This window comes from Oncorhynchus keta, chromosome 25, assembly GCF_023373465.1.
Source record: "Oncorhynchus keta strain PuntledgeMale-10-30-2019 chromosome 25, Oket_V2, whole genome shotgun sequence".
Taxonomy (NCBI): Eukaryota; Metazoa; Chordata; class Actinopteri; order Salmoniformes; family Salmonidae; genus Oncorhynchus; species Oncorhynchus keta.
The window spans coordinates 29440150-29462574 of NC_068445.1; the positions used below are offsets into that span (position 1 = coordinate 29440150).

The 22425-nt window shown below is 43.5% G+C and overlaps 1 protein-coding gene across 4 annotated transcripts in view; it reads right to left on the bottom strand.

Annotated features, from left to right (window-relative positions):
• The window catches only part of LOC118358507 (netrin receptor UNC5D-like), a 238465-nt gene that overhangs the window by 43528 nt on the left and 172512 nt on the right, over positions 1 to 22425 (bottom strand). For 3 of the 4 annotated variants that reach the window (XM_035736420.2, XM_035736417.2, XM_035736419.2), the window contains 5 exons: positions 10903 to 11083; positions 8168 to 8335; positions 6502 to 6666; positions 2347 to 2379; positions 582 to 767 (listed from right to left, as the gene is read on the bottom strand). In XM_035736420.2, coding sequence (XP_035592313.2) covers positions 582 to 767; positions 2347 to 2379; positions 6502 to 6666; positions 8168 to 8335; positions 10903 to 11083 — 733 coding nt within the window. The remainder of the gene's footprint in view (positions 1 to 581; positions 768 to 2346; positions 2380 to 6501; positions 6667 to 8167; positions 8336 to 10902; positions 11084 to 22425) is intronic. The other variant, XM_035736418.2, reaches the window with a different exon arrangement.

Genomic DNA, 22425 nt, shown 5'->3' on the forward strand with positions numbered 1-22425 from the left:
GCTTTCCACAGCGCTGTCACAACTAGACAGAATTTATCACCCGCCGCTGTGATGGCTATCACTTCTGCTAACCCAGAAGTGTCACTGACAGTAATATCAATGCATGTAGCAAGGCTGCCAAGGAAAAAGCCACAGACCCAGACACTTATGAACAGAAACTATTTCTGTGCACAACAAAAATTGAATTGATGTTCACTATTCCATGCTTTTCACATTAATCCATCAGTGGATTTGGCTGGGGCTATCTGACGACAGGGAAGGGGGTTTGGTTGCTTCACAGTCAAATGTGTGTGTGGTCTGCAGCCAGGGGTTCACAGGAAGTGTCTGTCAACAATTGATAACCTATGTCTGCAATAACAGAGCGTCTGGTCTATCAAAATAGAAGGACAGATCCTTTCAGTGATCATGATAATATAAATCCTAGGCAGATGTGCAGGATAATGCACCGTGCCTCCTCAATGCCAACACATGCAATCTATCACCAGCAGCGGCAGCATTCCTAAAGGAACCTTGACAAACTCCTGCCTGCTGTTTGGCCTTGTGTGAGACAGGGCATACAGTGACAGGCAGCGCTAGCTCACCTTGTCTGGTGGTCTTGAAGTTGAAAGACTGGAAGCCCCCGGTAAGCGCGGACGAATCGATTACATCAACGCCGTAGTCGCTCTGGTTTTTCCGGTACAGCATGACAGCCACCACAAGGACAGTCACAGCTATGATCCCCGCCCCCAGCCCAGAGTAAAGAGCCACGTCATTGGAGCCATCCATACCTGGTACACACAGAAACAACAGTCTCACTGGATGTATGTTTAGCGTAAAGAATAATGTGTAAGAAGCTTAACTAAGGCAGAGTAAAGAGACATTGAAAAGGGACATGAGAGAATGGTGGTGGTAGTGATTCTAATGTGGTAACATTCTTGGGCATCTTATATATTAGATGACATATTCTACAGTATACTGGTTTTGCATTGTTTTAAGGAGCTTTTGGAGAGTGAATTCCTTTTAAAGCAGTGTGCTGGCTGTACATCTCAACATACCCTTTAATTGCTCAACTGACATGCTCCTCTTCTCACCACACACAGGACTAGATGGAAATGTTTTGCCTCTACACCGCTGTTACACAAGACATTCATAAAGCTGTTAACAGTGAGACGGAGGGAGGTATAACTGCTTTCAGACACACTAGTCTATATCCCATAAATATATGGTACATACTAAACTACATAGTATGACCAACTGGTCACCGTCTGACAGTGACAGGAAATGATCCGAGGCAAATTCATTTAAAGGAGCTCCGTTATGAAAATTGTCACCAAATGTTCATCTCCCCATTCTAGAACTTTGAACTCAATGGTCAAGAGCCATGTGTCCTCTGAAACACAACCCTGCCTAGCCAGACTGCTTCTTGACACACTGCCCACTTAACCCAGAAGCCAGCCACACCAATGTGTCAGAGGAAACACCATACAGCTGGTGATGGAAGTCTGAGTGCATGCGCATGGCCACCACAAGGAGTCACTAGAGCACGATGGGACAAGGACATCCCAAGCCAGCCAAACCCGGACGACGCTGGGCCGCCTCATGGGGATCCCGGTCGCTGCCGGCTGCGGCACAGCCCGGGATCGAACCCGGATCTGTAGTGACGCCTCTAGCAGTGCCTTAGATCACTGCGACACTCGGGAGGTCCTCAAATCAATGATTTGACCCAGAATGTGTTGCAAACCCAGGCAATAACCACCCAAGCACACATTACGTGAGTGAGCCTGTCTGTCAGCCTAATGAAGGCTCATTACAGACACTGCTGCAGTTCCAGTCAAGGTACTGCTGACAATCATTTTAGCTGGTGTCAGGCGGTATATGCACGGGGGAGAGATTATCTGATCTGAGACCCACCAGAGAATACAAGTGAGGAATCACTGCAAATTGGTCAAATGAGCTTGTTTGCAATAATTACACTCCATTAATCACCTACAATATAGCACATGTTCAGTTGTCACAAGAGATCAATCTCTCGGCTCAATCCGAGAAGGAAAGCCAGTTGTGATGTCACACTTGTGAAAAGTGGACAGTTGAGTGATGGTAGAATAGTAGAACATGGTTCTAATTCTGTTCAGAACCTGACCACAAGTTTTTTTGATGGGTGTGATGGCTGTGTAAAATGCAGGTAAATTAAAGTTAACCAAGTCGGTAGCTGTCAAAAATAGGTGCCCATAACAAAAAAAACTGCTAATACTCTGATTCTGGACCCTGAACTTTCATCTAGTGACAATTTGGTCATTTTTATGCCTCAGAAATTAGGTCAAGAGTTTGGGGTTGAAGATAAAAGAAATGCAGAAAGGAATGACTCACTTTGAGGTTTAACATCATGCAGCAGCTTTCCATCTGCAAAGACAGAGAGAATGTGAAAAGGAGAAAGAGACGAGGTGATTAAACACCAGCCCTGACTGTGTCACAAATGGCGCCCTATTCCTTTTATGGTGCACTACTTCACTACAAAAGTAGTGCACTATAAAGGGAATAGGTTGCCATTTGGGACACTTTCCGAACAAGGTGATTAAACGCCAGCCCTGTGTGAGTGAGGTATCCTACTAGTGCATGTCTTTCAATCATGTGGAGATGCCCTACCACTGAGATATACAGATACAGACTGCCCAGATAATGATGACATCATTACCAGACTCAAATCAACATGGATAAAAGTGGCCAAGGGAGAGATTGGCAAATGGGTCTGAAAAATACTTTGATCATGATCATATCTCTCCTTCACAAGGAGGAAAAGAAAAGGGTCAAACAGTTTTTGACAATTTATGATTACCAATGGAAAATTGGAGCTAAACAATGCTTCTTTTGTACCGAAGAAACCCAAAATAACAATCCTACTTTGTAAAACATACTGTTGGCTCTCTTTCTTTATTGCCAGCCAGACAGACAGACAGAAAGGGCAGACAGACAGAAAGGGCAGACAGACAGACAGACAGACAGACAGACAGACAGACAGACAGACAGACAGACAGACAGGAAGGGCAGACAGACAGACAGGAAGCGCAGACAGAGACAGACAGACAGGAAGGGCAGACAGACAGACAGACACTGTATATAGAGTATATATACAGAGTGCATTCGGAAAGCATTCAGACCCTTTGACTTTTTCACATTTTATTACGTTACAGCCTTATTCTAAATTGCTTAAATAGTTTTTTCTTCCTCATCAATCTACACACAATACCCCATAATGACAAAGCAAAAGGTTTTTTACCTTTTTTTGCAAATGTATTAAACATTTTAAATTAAATATCACATTTACACAAGTATTCACCCTTTACTCAGTACTTTGTTGAAGCACCTTTGGCAGCGATTACAGCCGCGAGTCTTCTTGTATTTGGGGAGTTTCTCCCATTCTTCTCTGAAGATCTCAAGCTCTGTCAGGTTGGACGGGGAGGCCCGTGACCACTGTACAGCTATTTTCAGGTCACTCCAGAGATGATAAATCGTGTTCAAGTCCGGGCTCTGGCTGGGCCATTCAAGGACATTCAGAGACTTGTCCCGAAGCCTCACCTGCGTTGTCTTGGCTGTGTGCATAGGGTCGTTGTCCTGTTGGAAGGTGAACCGTTGCCCCAGTCTGATGTCCTGAGAGCTCTGGAGCAGGTTTTGATCAAGGATCTCTCTGTACCTTGCTCCGATCAAGGATCCCTCTGTACTTTGCTCCGTTCATCTTTCCCTCGATCCTGACTAGTCTCCCAGTCCTTGCCGCTGAAAAACATCCCCACAAGATGATGCTGCCACAGCTATGCTTCACCGTAGGGATGGTACCAGGTTTCCTCCAGACATGACGCTAAGAATTCAGGCCAAAGAGTTCCATTTTAATTTTAATTTTAACTTTTTAGTCATTTTCATGTAGAGTTGATTGTGTGTTTGGATCATTGTCTTGCTGCATAACACAGCTGTGCTCCAGCTTGAGATCACAGACAGATGGCCTGACATTCTCCTCAAGTTTGCCAAAAAGGACATGGAAGCACCTGGATGTTCATCAAGTTTTGGAAGAATGTTCTATGGGCAGATGAGTCAAACATGGTAGGTAGTGTGACAAGCCAAGACAACGCATATTGTAAGAAATGTGCAAACATTTCTAAAAAACTGTTTTTGCTTTGTCATTATGGGCTATTGTGTGTAGATTGCTGAGGATTTGTATTTATTTAATCAATTTTAGAATAAGGCTGTAACGTAACAGCCTGATTCTGAAAATTATTAAATATTCCCTAGACATTTTTGCAAATTTCTTAAACAGGAAAAACAAAAATACCTTATTTACATAAGTATTCAGCCCATTTGTTATGAAACTGGAAATGACGCACAGGTGCATCCTGTTTCCATTGATCATCCTTGAGATGTTTCTACATCTTGATTTGAGTCAACTTGTAGTAAATTCAATTGATTGGACATGATTTGTAAAGGTACACACCTGTCTATATAAGGTGCCACAGTTGACTGTGCATGTCAGAGAAAAAAAACAAGGCATGGGGTTGAAGGAATTGTCTGTAGAGCTTCGAGACAGGATTGTGTCGAGGCACAGATCTGGGGAAGGGTAGCAAAACATTTCTGCCGAATTGAAGGTCTCCAAGAACACAGTGGCCACCATTTTTAAATGGAAGAAGTTTGGAACCAACAAGACTCTTCCTAGAGCTGGCAGCCCGGCCTCATGGGTCTCCCGGTCGCGGGCCCGATGGTCACTCTGACAGAGCTCCCGAGTTCCTCTGTGGAGATGCGAGAACCTTCCAGAAGGACAACTATCTCTGCAGCACTCCACCAATCAGGCCTTTATGGTCAAGTGGCCAGACGGAAGCCACTCCTCAGTAAAAGGCACATGACAGCCCACTTGGAGTTTGCCAAAAGGCACCTACAGACTCTCAGACCATGAAAAATATGATTCTCTGGTCTGGTGAGACCAAGATGGAACTCTTTGGCCTGAATGCCAAGCGTCACGTCTAGAGGAAACCTGGCACCATTGGTGCACAACTGAGGACAAGTACATTAGAGTGTCTAGTTTGAGAAATAGACGCATCACAAGAACTCAACTGGCAGCTTCATTAAATAGTACCCGCAAAACACCAGTCTCAACGTCAACAGTGAAGAGGCGACTCCGGTATGCTGGCCTTAAAGACAGAGTTACAAAGAAAAAGCCATATCTCAGACTGGCCAATAAAATAAAATATTTAAGATGGGCTAAAGAACAGACACTGGACAGCATTCCGGAGTCACCTCTTCACTGTTGACGTTGAGACTGGTGTTTTGCGGGTACTATTTATTGAAGCTCCCAGCTGAAGACTTCTGAGGCGTCTATTTTTCAAACTAGACACTCTAATGTACTTTTCCTCTTGCACAGTTGTGCACCTGGGCCTCCCACTCCTCTTTCTATTCTGGTTAGAGCCAGTTTGCACTGTTCTGTGAAGGGAGTAGTACACAGCCTTGTACGAGATCTTCAGTTTCTTGGCAATTTCTCGCATGGAATAGCCTTCATTTCTCAGAACAATAATAGACTGACACGTTTCAGAAGGAAGGACTTTGTTTCTGGCCATTTTGAGCCTGTAATCAAACCCACAAATGTGGATGCTCCAGATACTCAACTAGCCTAATGTCAGTTTTCTTGCTTCTTCTAATCAACACAACAGTTTTCAGCTGTGCTAACATAATTGCAAAAGGCTTTTCTAATAATCAATTAGCCTTTTAAAATTATAAACTTGGATTAGCTTACACAACGTGCCATTGGAACACAGGAGTGATGGTTGCTGATAATGGGCCTCTGTACGCCTATGTAGATATTCCATTAAAAATCAGCTACAATAGTCATTTACAACATTAACAATGTCTACCCTGTATTTTTGATCAATTTGATGTTATTGCTAAAAATGTGCTTTTCTTTTAAAAACAAGGATATTTCTAAGTGACCCCAAACTTTTGAATGGTAGTGTATGTGATTTATTTTTAGCCTGGTAATTAGTGTCACAGTTTGAGCCCCATTTCAAAAACGCAAAAGTGGCACTAGTTTACAGTTGAGTAGACAAATGTGTAACTCTCAATATTTAATTAAAAACCTCTCATTGTGCAACATTCATGAGAGTTAATCATATTATGGGTGATGCATTTGATGAAATTGCACATCTGTTACAAAATCTCTTTGACAACTGTGGTCAGAACTTCCAAACTGTGGTCAAAACTGAATGCACCCTCCATGTCTTCAGTGATATGTCTCCCCTGATGCAGGGGGACGTTTCGCATGAACACTACGGGAGGGATTACCATAGTGTTATCATGCACTGAGAGCTCAAGCAATGTGGACTTCATTTCAGTATGTGTATTTATCCAACAAATCCCTGTGTGGCAAGCTGTTCATATGTGTTAATGACGGGTCCTGTTGTGATCCGTGTAATGGAGATGTGGCTTATGGAGATGACAGTGAAGGTTAGGACCGCAATCTAGAAAGGAAAGAGAAAGGAGTAAGGGACTTACTCTGGGAACACATTCCTCCAGTGCAGTTCTCTGTGGTGTCGCTGGGCCCATCACACATCTTGCCCCTGTGTCTGGGTGGTGGATCATTGCACTCCCTCCTACGCTGTCGCTCACACTGCACACTGCACAGCGTCCACGCGCTCCACTCCTCCCAGCCACCATCAACTGTGGATGAGGAAATGGAACACGAACACAGAGACAGAACAGATGGTGAGGCGGTGGTCCATCTCAGAGCATATTCACTCCACATTAACCCTCAGGTTCTTCTCACATAATGGGAACGCTCTTCTTTCCCCCTTGCAAAATGTGAAATGAAACCCTGTGATGTAGCCGTGCATGTTTATACTCAGGTTCCTCTGTCGTCTGTGTTATTTGATCTAGGAGGAACCCATCATGCACAGATAACTAATATTGGTAGACCATACGGTGCCAAAAGAGATTTCTTGGCAGAGTTTTGCGGAGACCATAATCCGTCTCTATGCACAATCTCTGGAGAACAGCGCAATTTATTTTGTGGCGTTCCATGAGTTCTAAAAGCACTCTGCGCTACATTCTTTCAGTTTTCTTCCCAGCTAATTTAATGCAAATGTATGTTTTTATATGATGCAGAGAATACAGAGTGTGTTTGGATTGACCATGTTAGTGCATACATATTGTATCCAGTCTCTCCCTTGTGATTGGCTTTTGAAGACCGTTACAGTAAGTAAGACTGAGAACTATTACAAACAATTTTCTGGGACAGGAAGACACAGAAGAGATACATAACAGCAGCAGCAAACAACATACAGTGGGGTCCAGAATTATTATTATTTCTATTGTTGGTTCCCTCGATAAAGATGAGCAAAAAAGACTCAAATAAATCAAAGAAATACTGACCTATATTGTATTTTTTTTAAATATATATTTTTTACAATTATATTATTTTATACTAATAGTCAGAGAAAAATATTTTGTTAAACAAGTAATACAAATAAAGATCTACAAAAGGTCAAAATGATTGGATCTCCCGTTTTCAATACTCCAGCACCCTCCCCCTGCGAGGACAACGACACTGAGCCCCTTTCTAAAATATTTTCTGAGGTTGGAGAACACATTGGGAGGGATCTTAGACCATTCCTCTATACCTAATCTTTCCAGGTTCTTAAAATCCTTTGTCTGTGCTTATGGACTACCCTCTTCAATTCAAACCAAAGCTTTTCCATGGGGATCAAGTCCGGAGACTGACATGGACATTGAAAAATGTTGATTTTGTGGTTAATTTACTGTTAGTGAATTGTGATGTGTGCTAGGGGTTATTGTCTTGTTGGAAGATCCACTTGTGGCCAAGTTTCAGCCTATACACAACTACAAAGACTAGAAGACTTACACACAATATCATACAGTATTTATAGTCTTGCATATCCAGATGTTGACTCTGCACCTAGATGCTGGCATGGCACACTAGCCTACTATATTCAACAAATCATAAAGTTGAACATACTATCCTTGAAAGTCAAATGGCTTAACCCTTGGAGACATTCCCAGAAGATACCAGTCTTTTCTTTCCAGGTGAAACCTAATGACCTCTGTGAGTAGAGAAACTGAATGTGATCTCGCAAGATCATGGTCGAACAAGGCTAAGTCTATTCACCAGCCATACAGTACTTCATGAGGTAGAAGAGCTTACTTGGACAGAGGGCATTACAGGTGATCTTCTGCACAGACATGCCCTGGCAGAAAGCCCCTCCATTAAGCGGGGCAGGGTTGGTACAGGTACGGGAGCGTTTCTGGACACCTCGACCACAGGGAACATTACAGGGAGACCACTCTGTCCACAGTGACCATCCACCATTCACTACAGAGAGATAGATGTGGGTGAGTTATGGAGATATGGGGGTGAGTTAGGGAGATAGGGGGGTCCGTTAGGGAGATATGGGGGTGCGTTAGGGAGAGAATGATAAAGAGAGGGAAACTTTATTTAAAAGGGCAATCAGCAGTTGCTACATCCATTTTCTGACTTACAGTACCAGTCAAAAGTTGACATCTATTGTTTCTTTATTTTTACTATTTTCTACATTGTAGAATAATAGTGAAGATGCCAAAACTATGAAATAACACATATGGAATCATGTAATAACCAAAAAAGTGTTAAACAAATCGAAATCAATATATTTTATATTTAAGATTATTCAAAGTAGCCACCCTTTGCCTTGATTGATATCCCTCTAGTGGTGTGGGGGCTGTGCTTTGGCAAAGTGGGTGGGGTTATATCCTTCCTGTTTGGCCCTGTCCGGGGGTGTCCTCGGATGGGGCCACAGTGTCTCCTGACCCCTCCTGTCTCAGCCTCCAGTATTTATGCTGCAGTAGTTTATGTGTCGGGGGGCTAGGGTCAGTTTGTTATATCTGGAGTACTTCTCCTGTCCTATTCGGTGTCCTGTGTGAATCTAAGTGTGCGTTCTCTAATTCTCTCCTTCTCTCTTTCTTTCTCTCTCTCGGAGGACCTGAGCCCTAGGACCATGCCCCAGGACTACCTGACATGATGACTCCTTGCTGTCCCCAGTCCACCTGGCCATGCTGCTGCTCCAGTTTCAACTGGCCTGGGCCCTAGGACCATGTCCCAGGACTACCTGACATGAGGACTCCTTGCTGTCCCCAGTCCACCTGGCCATGCTCCTGCTCCAGTTTCAACTGTTCTGCCTTACTATTATTCAACCATGCTGGTCATTTATGAACATTTGAACATCTTGGCCACATTCTGTTATAATCTCCACCCGGCACAGCCAGAAGAGGACTGGCCACCCCACATATGCTCTCTCTAATTCTCTCTTTCTTTCTCTCTCTCGGAGGACCTGAGCCCTAGGACCGTGCCCCAGGACTACCTGACATGATGGCTCCTTGCTGTCCCCAGTCCACCTGACTGTGCTGCTGCTCCAGTTTCAACTGTTCTGCCTTATTATTATTCGACCATGCTGGTCATTTATGAACATTTGAACATCTTGGTCATGTTCTGTTATAGTCTCTACCCGGCACAGCCAGAAGAGGACTGGCCACCCCACATAGCCCGGTTCCTCTCTAGGTTTCTTCCTAGGTTTTGGCCTTTCTAGGGAGTTTTTCCTAGCCACCGTGCTTTTACACCTGCATTGTTTGCTGTTTGGGGTTTTAGGCTGGGTTTCTGTACAGCACTTTGAGATATCAGCTGATGTACGAAGGGCTATATAAATAAATTTGATTTGATTTGATTGCACACTCTTGGTATCTTACTGAAGAGCTCTGAGACTTTCAACATGGCACCGTCATAGGATCTCCACAGCGACCAACTTGTACATTTCTCATGAGCTTAGTTCAACTGTCATACCCTATCAGAACCCAAAATATAAGCTTGTTTAACTCCAAAGCTTGTAAACAAAGTAAATGTAACCAAACACTCCATAGCCTCAAAACACGCTGGTTATAATGATAATTTTTATATCAGTCTTTACATCCATAGTTCTTTCTATGAATTTGAGAATGATTACATATCTCCAGCTCATCCCTCTTTTCACTGAAACAGTGGTGTGGGAGTACACTTTATTATTGTTTCAACTGCTGATTTGCCTTTGAAGTTAATCAACTCTCCTACAGAGTTAACTATACAGACAACAGTTTAGAGGTATTAATGATTAGCAATGCTCCATGATGTTACATCAATAGATTCTTGAGCATATTGTGTACAGTACACCAAAGGTGGAAAATTTGCACTACTCTTAAGTTAATTGCCAGTTCAATTGTGAAAGCACTTTGTATCAAGGAGAAAAATTGGTAAGACTAATCCATTCAAACAGGCCACGGCACATTCACATAGTTGGGCAGTTTAAAACTGAATGAATGAGAGGTTATATTACTGAGTCGCCAACCCCTTTGGTCTGATTTGTTTGCTCTGTCATTTGTATGTGTGGGGACATGGAGGAACATATTTACCAACATTTTGTGAGCTCCTGAATTGCTCCAAGGCCTCTAGCAAATGCGTAATTAATAAGCAACACTCCTTTAAATGAGATTAAGACACAGTATCTTATTCCCTTTCATAAAATACACATTGATTTCAAAGGGGAGGCAGTCAATTGACTCTTTGAATAATACATTTATCTAAATAAAGGGAAAAAGGGAAAAACACTAAGATGGGTCTCTGTATCACTTGTGTTGGGGCATGAAACACTCAAATAGATCTGAGGCACCCTGTTAACACTACAGACTGGTTTCCCAGACAAAGATTAAGCCCAGTCCAGTCCTGACTAAAAAGCATGTTCGATGGAGTATTTTCTTAAAATAGGACTAGGCTTAACAGGTTATTTCCTGTGTCCAGGAACAGACAAACACAAACACTGTGTCCGACAACAGACAAACACAGTCAGTTAGTGACTGGGGCTGGGACCGGAGCCTTACCGAAAACAACCACAGTGGCTGTGGAACTGCGTCTTTTGGCCACGATGTTGCTGGCCAGGCACGTGTAGTTTCCTGAGTCGGACAGTCGTGCCTCGTTGATGATGAGATTGTGGTCAGCTCGGGTGTCAATGTTGTCATCCGTCAGGGAGCTCACCAGCTCCTCGTTCTTCAGCCACTCCACCTGCCGACAAGAGAGAAGAGAGAGAGACAGAAAAGAGGTAGAAAGAGTTAGAGAGAGAGACATAGAAAATAGGTAAACATTTAGAGAGAGAGAGTCAGCGAGAGTTAGAGAGAGTTATTACAGACTTATTACAGAATACAACCACACCAGATCACCCAACCACATGACCGCAGCCATTAGGCGTTCAGAGGGCCATAACCAATTACCAGCAACACAGACAGAGAGAAAAACAAATTATGAATTACAAACTTAGTGATGCTTTATTGCTCCAATGCTCCTACCCTGGTATATGGAACTGCATCGCTGCTTTTGCAAATTATATTCACACTGCGGTGAAATAGGGCTGGTTGATGGATTTACAGGGTGCTTCATATAGCAAACACATGCCGTGTTTTCAAACTGCAAAAACATGCACACACACACACTGTACAAAATATTAGAAACACCTTCCGAATATTGAGTTGCACCCCCTTTAACCCTCAATTTGTCAGGAAATGGATTACAAGGTGTATAAAGCATTCCACAGGGATGCTGGTCCATGCTTCTCACAGTTGTGTCAAGTTGGCTGGATGTCCATTAGGTGGCGGACCATTCTTGATACACACAAGTAAATGTGAAGCGTAAAAATAAAAAAACAGCAACCTTGTAGTTCTTGACATACTGAAATCGCCTGGCACCTACTACCACTATACCCCATTCAAAGCCAAGTGGATATATTTTGTCTTGCCCATTCATCCTCTGAATGGCACACATACAAAATCCAGGTCTCAAATATCTGAAGGATTAAAAATCTGTCATCAACCTGTCTCCGCTCCTTCATTTACTATTGCAGCTCTGTGGATGTAACATTTATTGACAAATTTGATACCTTATGGAAACAAAGCTTGTATTATAAGGAGGATGGTCTCCACCGACATTTTTGAGATCCTGGATCTTTTCACAGTATTATAAGGCTGAGTTGAGACAATGACTTATCAATGACCCAAGTCCAGCTCATTTAATCCCTACTTTGTGTCACTGAGTTGTCATAATGAGTCAGCAAATGTACATTATCCTAGGGTCGTTGGAAAACAATGTAAGTAACCTAATGTATGTCCCTCTTACTGCCCTGAAGGCCTCTGCTGATCCCACAGCTATTGTATGCAGTAATCATGACCCTATTATAAGAATATTTTGAAGATAAATACACAACGCAGAGGACGAGAGTACTAGAATTAACAATCAACAGGGATCAATGTAAATAGTTGGTCTTCAGGTCAACAGCTGTTTAGAATCTGTGGGATGTCAGTCCTGGACTCAGAGCTACGTGTGCCATGTTTTCATTGGTCTGTACGTTGAGTCTGGAGCAGGATGCTTGTTATTTGGCCATTGGCCCAGTTGTACTGGAAGAATTTCTGATTGGTCAACGCCCAGCTAGGGTGGGGGGCTATAAATGGCATCCTGTTCCTTTGTTATGTGGAGAAAAGCTGAGGACAGTGGAGACTGAACATCTAACTCCCAGCATAATGTCTATGGATTTGTCCTTCTCAAATAAACTATTTTTCTCCCCCTGATTTGCTTTGGAGTTTGTGTTATTGAAGAATAACATTAACTGCTAACACTATGAACCAGAGTAATAATGTAAGTAGAGCTGGTGTGCCCTAGTAGGAAGTCCACTATGTGCAGCTCACCCTGCACTAATAAAAAAATAACCCGAGCATGTCTACCTCAGCTAAGCAACAAAAACAATTAAGCCTCCCAGAAAAGTGTTTAAAATTGAAAATAGCCTACGTTAACATATGTAGCTTAGAAACAAGGTTCATGAAATCAATAATTTGCTAGTAACAGATGACATATTCGGAAAATATCTGAAACTCACTTAGATAATACCTTTGATGATACATTGGTAGCAACACATGGTTATAAAAGCCACAGAAAATACAGAAATGCCAAAGGTGGAGGTGTGGCTATATTCAGAACCACATTCCTGTCAAGCTTAGAGAGGATCTAATTTTAAATACTGTTTAAGTAATATGGCGACAGGTCATCTGTCTCGCCTAAAGCCCATTCTGGTGGGAAGGTGCTATAGACCACCAACAGCGAACAGTCAGTATCTGGATAACATCTGTGAAATGCTTGATATTATATGTGATATCAATAGTGAGGTATACTTTCTGGGTGATTTAAATATTGACTGGCTTTCATCAGGCTGCCTATCACATGGATGAAACTGGAGAGACGAAGCCGGTACGGACAGTAAAACATTTAATAAATAACGGACATGGAACGAGACAGGAACAGCGTCAGCAAACAAGTAACACAAACAAAAGACAATCAATACAGCAGTGGGGAACAGAACAAGGGAACTGACAAATATAGGGGAGGAAATAAACAGATGAGTGAGTCCAGGTAAGTCCAATTTCGCTGATGCGCGTGACGAGGGAAGGCAGGTGTGATTAATGGAGGGAAGGAGTGTGTGATGCAGGGCAGTCTGGCACCCTCAAGCAGCAGGGGGAAGAGAGGGAGCAGACGTGACACTGCCCACTCAAGGGAAGGCTTCATAACTGTAACTACTGCCTCCAACCTGGTTCAGGTTATCAATCAACCTACCAGTGTAGTTACAATCAGTACAGGAATGAAATCATCAACCTGTATTGGTCCTTTCTTTACTAATGCTGCAGAAATGTGTTTGAAAGCAGTATCCAAATCCATCGGATGTAGTGATCACAATATGTTTAGGAAAACCAAAGTTCCAATGGCTGGGCCTAATATTGTTTATAAGACGACATACAATAAGTTTTGTAGTGATTCCCATGTTGTTGATGTGACGAATATTTGTTGGTCTGTGGTGTGTAATAAGCAGTCAATAAGTAACATTTTAAGATCTTTGAAAGTTTCTTCAAGTGTAGTTGCAAAAACCATCAAGCGCTATGATGAAACTGGCTCTCATGAGGTCCACCACAGGAAAGGAAGACCCAGAGTTAACTCTGCTGCAGAGGATAAATTCATTGTTAACTGCACCTCAGATTGCTGCCCAAATAAATGCTTTAAAGTTCAAGAAACAGAAACATCTCAACATCAACTGTTCAGATGAGACTGCATGAATCAGGCCTTCGTGGTCTAATTGCTGCAAATAAACCACTACTAAAGGACACCAATAAGATGAAGAGACTTGCTTGGCCCAAGAAACATGAGCAATGGACATTAGACCAGTGGAAATCTGTCTTTTGGTCTGTTGAGCCCAAATTTGAGATTTTTGGTGCCGCTGTGTCTTTGTGAAACACAGAATAGGTGAACAGATGATCTCCGCATGTGTGGTTCCCACTGTGAAGCATGGAGGAGGAGGTGTGATGGTGTGGGGGTGCTTTGCTGGTGACACTGTCAGCGATTTATTGAGAATTCAAGGCACACTTAACCAGCATGGCTATCACAGCATTCTGCAGCGATATGCCATCCCATCTGGTTTGCGCTTAGTGGGACTATAATTTATTTTTCAACAGGACAATGACCCAACACACCTCCAAGCTGTGTAAGGGCTATTTGACCAAGAAGGAGAGTGATGGAGTGCTGCATCAGAAGACCTGACCTCCACAATCACCCGACATCAACCCAATAGAGATGGTTTTGGATTAGTTGGACCGCAGAGTGAAGGAAAAGCAGCCAACATGTGCTCAGCATAAGGGAACCCCTTCAAGACTGTTGGAAACACATTTCAGGTGAAGCTGGTTGAGAGAATGCCAAGAGTGTACAAAGCTGTCATCAAGGTAAAGGGTGGCCACTGCAGAATCAAAATATAAAATATATATTTTTAAATGTAACACTTTTTTGGTTACTACATGATTCCATATGTGTTATTTCATAGTTGAGATGTGTTCACTTTTATTCAATAATGTAGAAAATAGTAAAAATATTGAAAATCTCTTGAATGACTAGGTGTGTCCAAACTTTTGACTGGTACTGTATATCTAACCAAATTATGAAAGACAAGCATTGTCATTTTTTATTCTGTAAAGTAATTGTGGAAGAGGTGAAATTGTTTTTGTCTATCAACAATGACTATTATGTTTCAGGTAAGACCCAAATGCAGACTGTGTTGAAGTAACAATGTTTATTACGGCAAGAGGGGCAGGTAAACGACAGGTCAAGTCAGGCAGGGGTCGATAATCCAGAGTGGTGTGGACAAGGTATAGGACGGCAGGCAGGCTCAGGGTCAGGGGCAGGCAGAGTTTACAGGCAGGCGGGCTCAGAGTCAAGACAGGAAAGGGTCAAAGCCAGGAGGGCGAAAATCAGAGAGACTGGGGAAAAGCAGGAGCTGAGACAAAAACGCTGGTTGACTTTACAAACAAGATGAACTGGACAGGTGAAACAGATTAGGGTGTGACAGCCCCCCCTCTAGGGACGCCACCTGGTGTCCAACCTGGGCGCATACCTGGTTGAGCGGGGTGTCGGCGTTGGAATTCAAAGATGAGGCCTGGGTCCAGGATGTCCCTAGTGGAGACCCAGCACCTCTCCTCCAGGCCATAACCCTCCCAGTCAACCAGGTACTGGAAACCCCTGCTCAGAGGTCGAACCTTCAGGAGACGTCTCACCTTGTATGCCGGTTGGTCATTGATGAGACGGGGGAGAGGGGTGGGCCTGGAAACAGGAGACAAGGACTGTGAGACATGGATTTACATCTAGACACATGAAAATGTGATGAAGACCTGATGGCGCTGAAGAACATGGCTGACGTTTTACATGCTCCCAACCAATTGTGCAATTCTGTTAGTTTAACTTATTTGGTAAAATAATTTTGCTGCTACTGTCTCTTATGACCGAAAAAAATAACTTCTGGACATCAGAACAGCAATTCCTCACCGCGGACTGGAAGAAACTTTTTACTTTATTAACGAGAACGATTTACTGCTTTCACTGGAACAGGCCCAGATCCCCATCATTTTCTTGTAGAAAAGAAACAGGAAAAGGGGCCGTAGATTGGGCTGCCTTCTGAGCATCTGTAGGCGAGCAAGTAAACTCCCCCTGCCATCCGTTCTTCTTGCTAACGTGCAAACATTGGAAAATAAAATTGATGACCTACGATTAAGATTATCCTACCTACGGGACATTAAAAACTGTAATATCTTATGTTTCACTGAGATGATACGTATAATATAGACCTGGCGGGAGTTTTCATGGACCGGCAGAACAGAGAAGCTACGTCTGGTAGGACGAGGTGTGGGGGTGTGTGTCTATTTGTCAATAATAGCTGGTGCGCGATGTCTAATATTAAAGAAGTCTCGAGGTAATGCTCACCTGAGGTAGAGTATCTTATGATAAACTGTAGATCACACTATTTACCAAGAGTGTTCTCCTCTAGATTATTCGTAGCCGTCTATTTACCACCACAGAACGAAGCTGCCACTAAAACCGCTCTCAACCAATGCGATAAGGCCATAAGCAAACAAGAAAATGCCCACCCAGAAGCGGCACTCCTAGTGGCCGGGGACTTTAATGCAGGCAAACTTAAATCAGTTTTACCAAAATGTTTACCAGCATGTCACATGTGCAACCAGAGGAACAAAATCCTTGACCACCTTTACTCCACACACAGAGCTGCATACAAAGCTCTCCCCCATCTTCCATTTGGCAAATTTGACCATAATTATATCCTCATGATTCCTGCTTACAGGAAAAAACTAAAGCGGGAAGTACCAGTGGCTCGCTCAATACGGAAGTGGTCAGATGACACGGATGCTACACTACAGGACTGTTTTGCAAGCACATACTGGAATTTGTTTCGGGATTCATCAAATGGCATTGAGGAGTACACTTACACAGTCAACGGCTTCTTCAATATGTGCATCGACGACATCATCCCCACAGTGACCGTACGTACATATCCCAACCGGAAGCCATGGATCACAGACAACATCCGCATCGAGCTAAAGGCTAGAGCTGCAGCTTTCAATGAGCAGGAGACTAATCCGGACACTTATAAGAAATCCCACTATGCCCTCCGTGTTATTATTATTATTTATTTTTACTTAAGTCTATTTGGTAAATATTTCTTAACTCTTCTTGAACTGCACTGTTGGTTAAGGGCTTGTAAGTAAGAATTTCACAGAATGGTCTACACTTGTTGTATTCAACGCATGTGACAAATTAAGTTTGATTTGATTTCAAGTAGGAAGTATACAGAGGGTACGGGGCAACAGAGGGCGAACAGCAGAGGGGTTAATGATCTTGGAGCAGGGGAGAAAGGTCTCGGCTTCCGGGAGTGTGTCCGTGAGGCTATAGAGGCGTGCCAGCGCAACCGGCTTAACATCCTTGGGTACCGGTTGGGGTTGCGGAAGCGAAGTGGCCCGGGCCTTACTTACATACTGAACCCCTCCCAGAGGTCCTGGTACTCCGCGGGAATGACGGAGAGGTCTAGGGCAATTTCCAAGCCCCCAAGAAGATGTCCTGTGGCAGGCACAGCTGATTTCAGGCAATGAGTGTGGCAGAACGGGCTCCAGCCCATGATGGCACCAGTAGACCAGTCAATCGAGGGATTGTGTCGCTGGAGCCAAGAGAATCCCAATACCACAGGAACCTGCAGAGACTCAATTAGCAGGATTTGGACCATCTGGCTGTGGTTCCCCGACACTCGTAGGTTGATGGGGGTGGTATGGTGGGTGACCCATTCTATAGAACGCCCGTCCAGCGCATTCATGGGAATGGAGAGGGGTTGAGTTGGGAAGCCCAGCTCGGACACCTGGGTAACATCCATCAGACTCATATCGGCTCCCGAGTCGATGAGTATCTGGAGAGACTTGGACTGGTCGCCCCACAGCAGGGTGGCATGGAGAGGGGGGCGAGTAGGGGGAGAAGCTAAATTGTCCTTAAGACCCACCTGGGTACTCATTCCTACCAATGAGCTAGGTCTCTTTAAGGGACAGGTTGACACATAATGACCGGCAGTACCGCATACAGACAACGCTGGGCGTTAAGTCTGCATACGTGTTCGGCTGGAGACAGCCTAGCCCTGCCGATCTGCATCGGCTCGGGAAGAGGCACATCGGCAATCTTTAGAGGCTCTTGGAGGAACTCGGGTAAGCTCAGATCCTCTCGGGGACGTAGACGCCGGGGACTTCCAGAGTCCATCAGATACAAGTTGGGATCCTTGAGTGAGCGATTGGGACTGCTATCAGACCTCTTCTCCCTCCTACGTTCCCGTAGCCATCCATCGATCTGGATGGTCAAACCAAATGAGTGAGCTCCACCGGTAGTTCCCGGGCTGCAAGCTCATCCTTTACTTCCTCCGATACTCCATGCAGGAATGTGTCAAACAGCTCTTCCGGGCTCCAGGCACCCTCCGCTTCTAGCGTGCGGAAATCCACTGCATAGTCTGCCACACTTAAGGAGTCCTGCCAAAGCTGGAATAACCTCTGGCCAGCCTCTCTCCCAGACACCGGAGATTTGAAAACTTCTCTCCTCCAGCACAAATACCTCCAGACTGAGGCAGACGGCGGATTGTTGCTCCCACACCGCTGTGGCCGCACAGGCGAGTTCCCTCCCAGACATCAGCGTAATGATGTACACTATCCTCAAGCAGTCTGATGGGAACGACGAAGGCTGCAGCTCAAAAACGAGGGAGCACTGGGAGAGAAAGGCCCGCAGGTTTTGGAATCTCAAATCAAATCAAATTGATTTATATAGCCAGCTGATATTACATCAGCTGATATCTCAAAGTGCTGTACAGAAACCCAGCCTAAAACCCCAAACAGCAAGCAATGCAGGTGTAGAAGCACCTGCATTGTAGCATCTTGTAGCATCTCCATTGTGGCATTCTGGGGGAGGTAAGCGGGATTCCCGGAAAACCGGGGTGACGGCGCTGCTACCAGGGTTACTGAGGGGCTGGGAGGATACCGTCGTGGTAGGTTGCATAGTAGGCAACCTACGGAATTTCTCCCGCAATGTGTTCAAAGCTAGGTTGTGACGTTAGGTCACGGCCTGGAACCCTTCCATCCGACCGCGAAGCAACTCCTCGTGCCTAACCAATGGTGGCTCCTTGGGAGGAGATGGTGCTGGTGCAAATCTGCTGGGTCAGCCGTGGCCCGTTCGTAGGCTCCAGCTCAGAGCTGGGACAGGCAAGGGTCAAAACCAGGAGGGCGAGAAAAAGAGAGACTGGGGAAAAGCAGAAGCTGAGATAAAACATTGGTTGAATTGACAAACAGGATGAACTGGCAACAGACAAACAGAGAACACTGGTATAAATACACCGGGGATAATGGGGAAGATGGGCGACACCTGGAGGAGGGTGGAGATAATCACAAGGACAAGTGAAACAGATCAGGGCTTGACAAAGCTAAACCACCGGTGTCTGAAAACTTAAGATGGAAAATTACTGAGGATAACAGCGGACGATATTGCCACATCTTCAATTCAAGCAAAAGTTATTCCCCTACCTAAGAATAGTAAAGCCCCCTTAACTGCCTCAAATATCCAACCAATCAGCCTGTTAACCTTTTATAACTAGGGGGTGCTATTTTAATTTTTGGATGAAAAACATTCCTGTTTTAAACAAGATATTTTGTCACGAAATGATGCTCGACTATGCATATAATTGACAGCTTTGGAAAGAAAACACTCTGACGTTTCCAAAACTGCAAAGATATTGTCTGTGAGTGCCACAGAACTGATGTTAAAGAAAAAAAAATACAATCAGGAAGTGCCGCATTTTTTTAAACCGCCTCATGGCAATGACTCCTTATATGGCTGTGGAGGAGCTAGGAGTCAGCTTACCTTTTCCACATTTTCCCAAGGTGTCTGTAGCATTGTGACGTATTTGTAGGCATATCATTGGAAGATTGACCATAAGAGACTACATCTACCAGGTGGTCGCTTGGTGTCCTCCGTCGTAATTATTGCGTAATCTCCAGCTGCAGTATTTTTCTGTTTGCCTCTGATGAGAAACCGACTGCCAGGAATGATTTTTCATCGAATAGAATTGTGAAAAACACCTTGAGGATTGATTCTAAACAACCTTTGCAATGTTTCTGTCGATATTATGGAGAAAATTTTGAAAAAAGTTTGGCGCTGCATTTTCGTTTTCTTTTCTTAGCCAAACGAGATGAACAAAACGGAGCTATTTCTCTTACACAAATTTTTTTTGAAAAAATTAACAGAGTCTCATCATTGAAAACATCCGAAGTTCTTCAAAGGTAAATTATTTTATTTGAATGCTTTTCTTGTTTTTGTGAAAATGTTGCCTGCTGAATGCTAGGCTTAATGCTATGCTAGGCTATCAATACTTGAAAATCTGAGATGACAGTGTTGTTAACAAAAGGCTAAGCCTGTGTTTCAATATATTTATTTCATTTAATTTGCGATTTTCATGAATAGTTAACGTTGCGTTATGGTAATGAGCATGAGGCTATGATTACGCTCCCGGATACGGGTTTGGACTCGCAAGAAGTCAAACCTTAGTAAACTTTTGGGAAAAATTGTGTTTGACCAGATACTATGCTATTTTACAGGAAACAAATTGACAGACTTTCAACAAGCACAGCACTTACACAAATGACTGATGATTGGCTGAGAGAAATTGATGATAAAAAGACTGTGGGGGCTGTTTTGTTAGACTTCAATGCGGCTTTTGACATTATAGATAATCATCTGTTGCTTGGAAAAACTTGTGTTATGGCTTTACACCCCCTGCTATATTGTGGATAAAAAGTTAGCTGTCTAACAGAACACAGGGGGTGTTCTTTAATGGAAGCCTCTACAACAAAATCCAGGAAGACTCAGGAATTCCACAGGGCAGCTGTCTAGGCCCCTTACTTTTCTCAATCTTTACTAACGACAGGTTTTGAATAAAGCCAGTGTGTCCATGTATGCAAATGACTCAACACTACACTCGTCAGCTACCACAGCGACTGAAATGACAGTAGTTAGTTTCAGAATGGGTGACAAGGAATAAGTTATTCCTAAATATAAAAAAAATATCTAAGCAATGTAATTGGGACAAATCATTCACTAAACCCTGAACTTGAGCAAGATGAGGTCATGGTCAAAACATATTTGGTGCAGCGGTCTAAGGCACTGCAATCTCAGTGCTAGATGCGTTACTTCAGACACCCTGGTTCGAATCCAGGCTGTATCACAACTGTCTGTGATTGGGAGTCTCATAGTGCGGTGCACAATTGGCACAGCGTCGTCCGGGTTTGGCCCGTGTAGGCCGGCATTGTAAAGACAAATTTGTTCTTAACTGACTTGTCTATTTAAATAAGGTTAAAAAAATCAATATCAATTTATAACACTAGCTAGGATGGGGAGAAGTCTGTCTATAATAAAGCGCTGCTCTGCATTCTTAACAGCACTATCAACAAGCTAGGTCCTACAGTCCCTAGTTTTGTGGGAATTGGACTACTGTTCAGTCGTGTGGTCAGGTGCAACACAAATGGACTTAGGAAAAATGCAAATGGCTCAGAACAGAGCATGGCTGGCCCTTGGATGTACACTGAGAGCTTAATGATATGCATGTCAATCTCTCCTGGCTCAAAGTGGAGGAGAGATCGACTTCATCACTACTTTAACCTCTTGCTCCTACCTGGCACGCAGGCGTCCCATCTAGAGCTCTGGAAATGCAAATGCGCTACGCTAAATGCTAATAGTATTAGTTAAAACTCAAACGTTCATTAAAATACGCATGCAGGGTATTGAATTAAAGCTACACTCGTTGTGAATACAGGCAACAAGTCAGATTTTTAAAATGCTTTTCGGCGAAAGCATGAGAAGCTATTATCTGATAGCATGTAACACCCCAAAAGACCCGCAGGGGACATAAACAAAATAATTAGCATAGTCGTCGCTACACAAACCGCACAAATAAAATATAAAACATTTATTACCTTTGACCATCTTCTTTGTTGCCACTCCTAGATGTCCCATAATCACTATTGGGTGTTTTTTCCGATTAAATCGGTCCATATATAGCCTAGATATCGATCTATGAAGACTGTGCGATAAACGGAAAAAAATAGCGTTTCATAACGTAACGTCATTTTTTAAAATTCAAAAAGTCGACGATAAACTTTCACAAAACACTTCGAAATACTTTTGTAATGCAACTTTAGGTAGTAGTACACGTTAATAAGTGATAAAATTCATCAGGAGGCGATGTCAATTCTATAGGTGTCTGTTTCGAAAAAATGTCTTGGAGAGAGCTCGACCAAAACATCCGGTCGGAGACCAGAGGGAATCGATTCCCTTGATTCAGTTAGACCAAGAATCAATTGCGAATCAAATGACAAGACTCTAGACAACGTGTGGAAGCTGTAGGCACTGCAACCTTGGCCTCATTTAATTCGATTCACTTTGAACAATTCCTTGAAGTCGCGGAT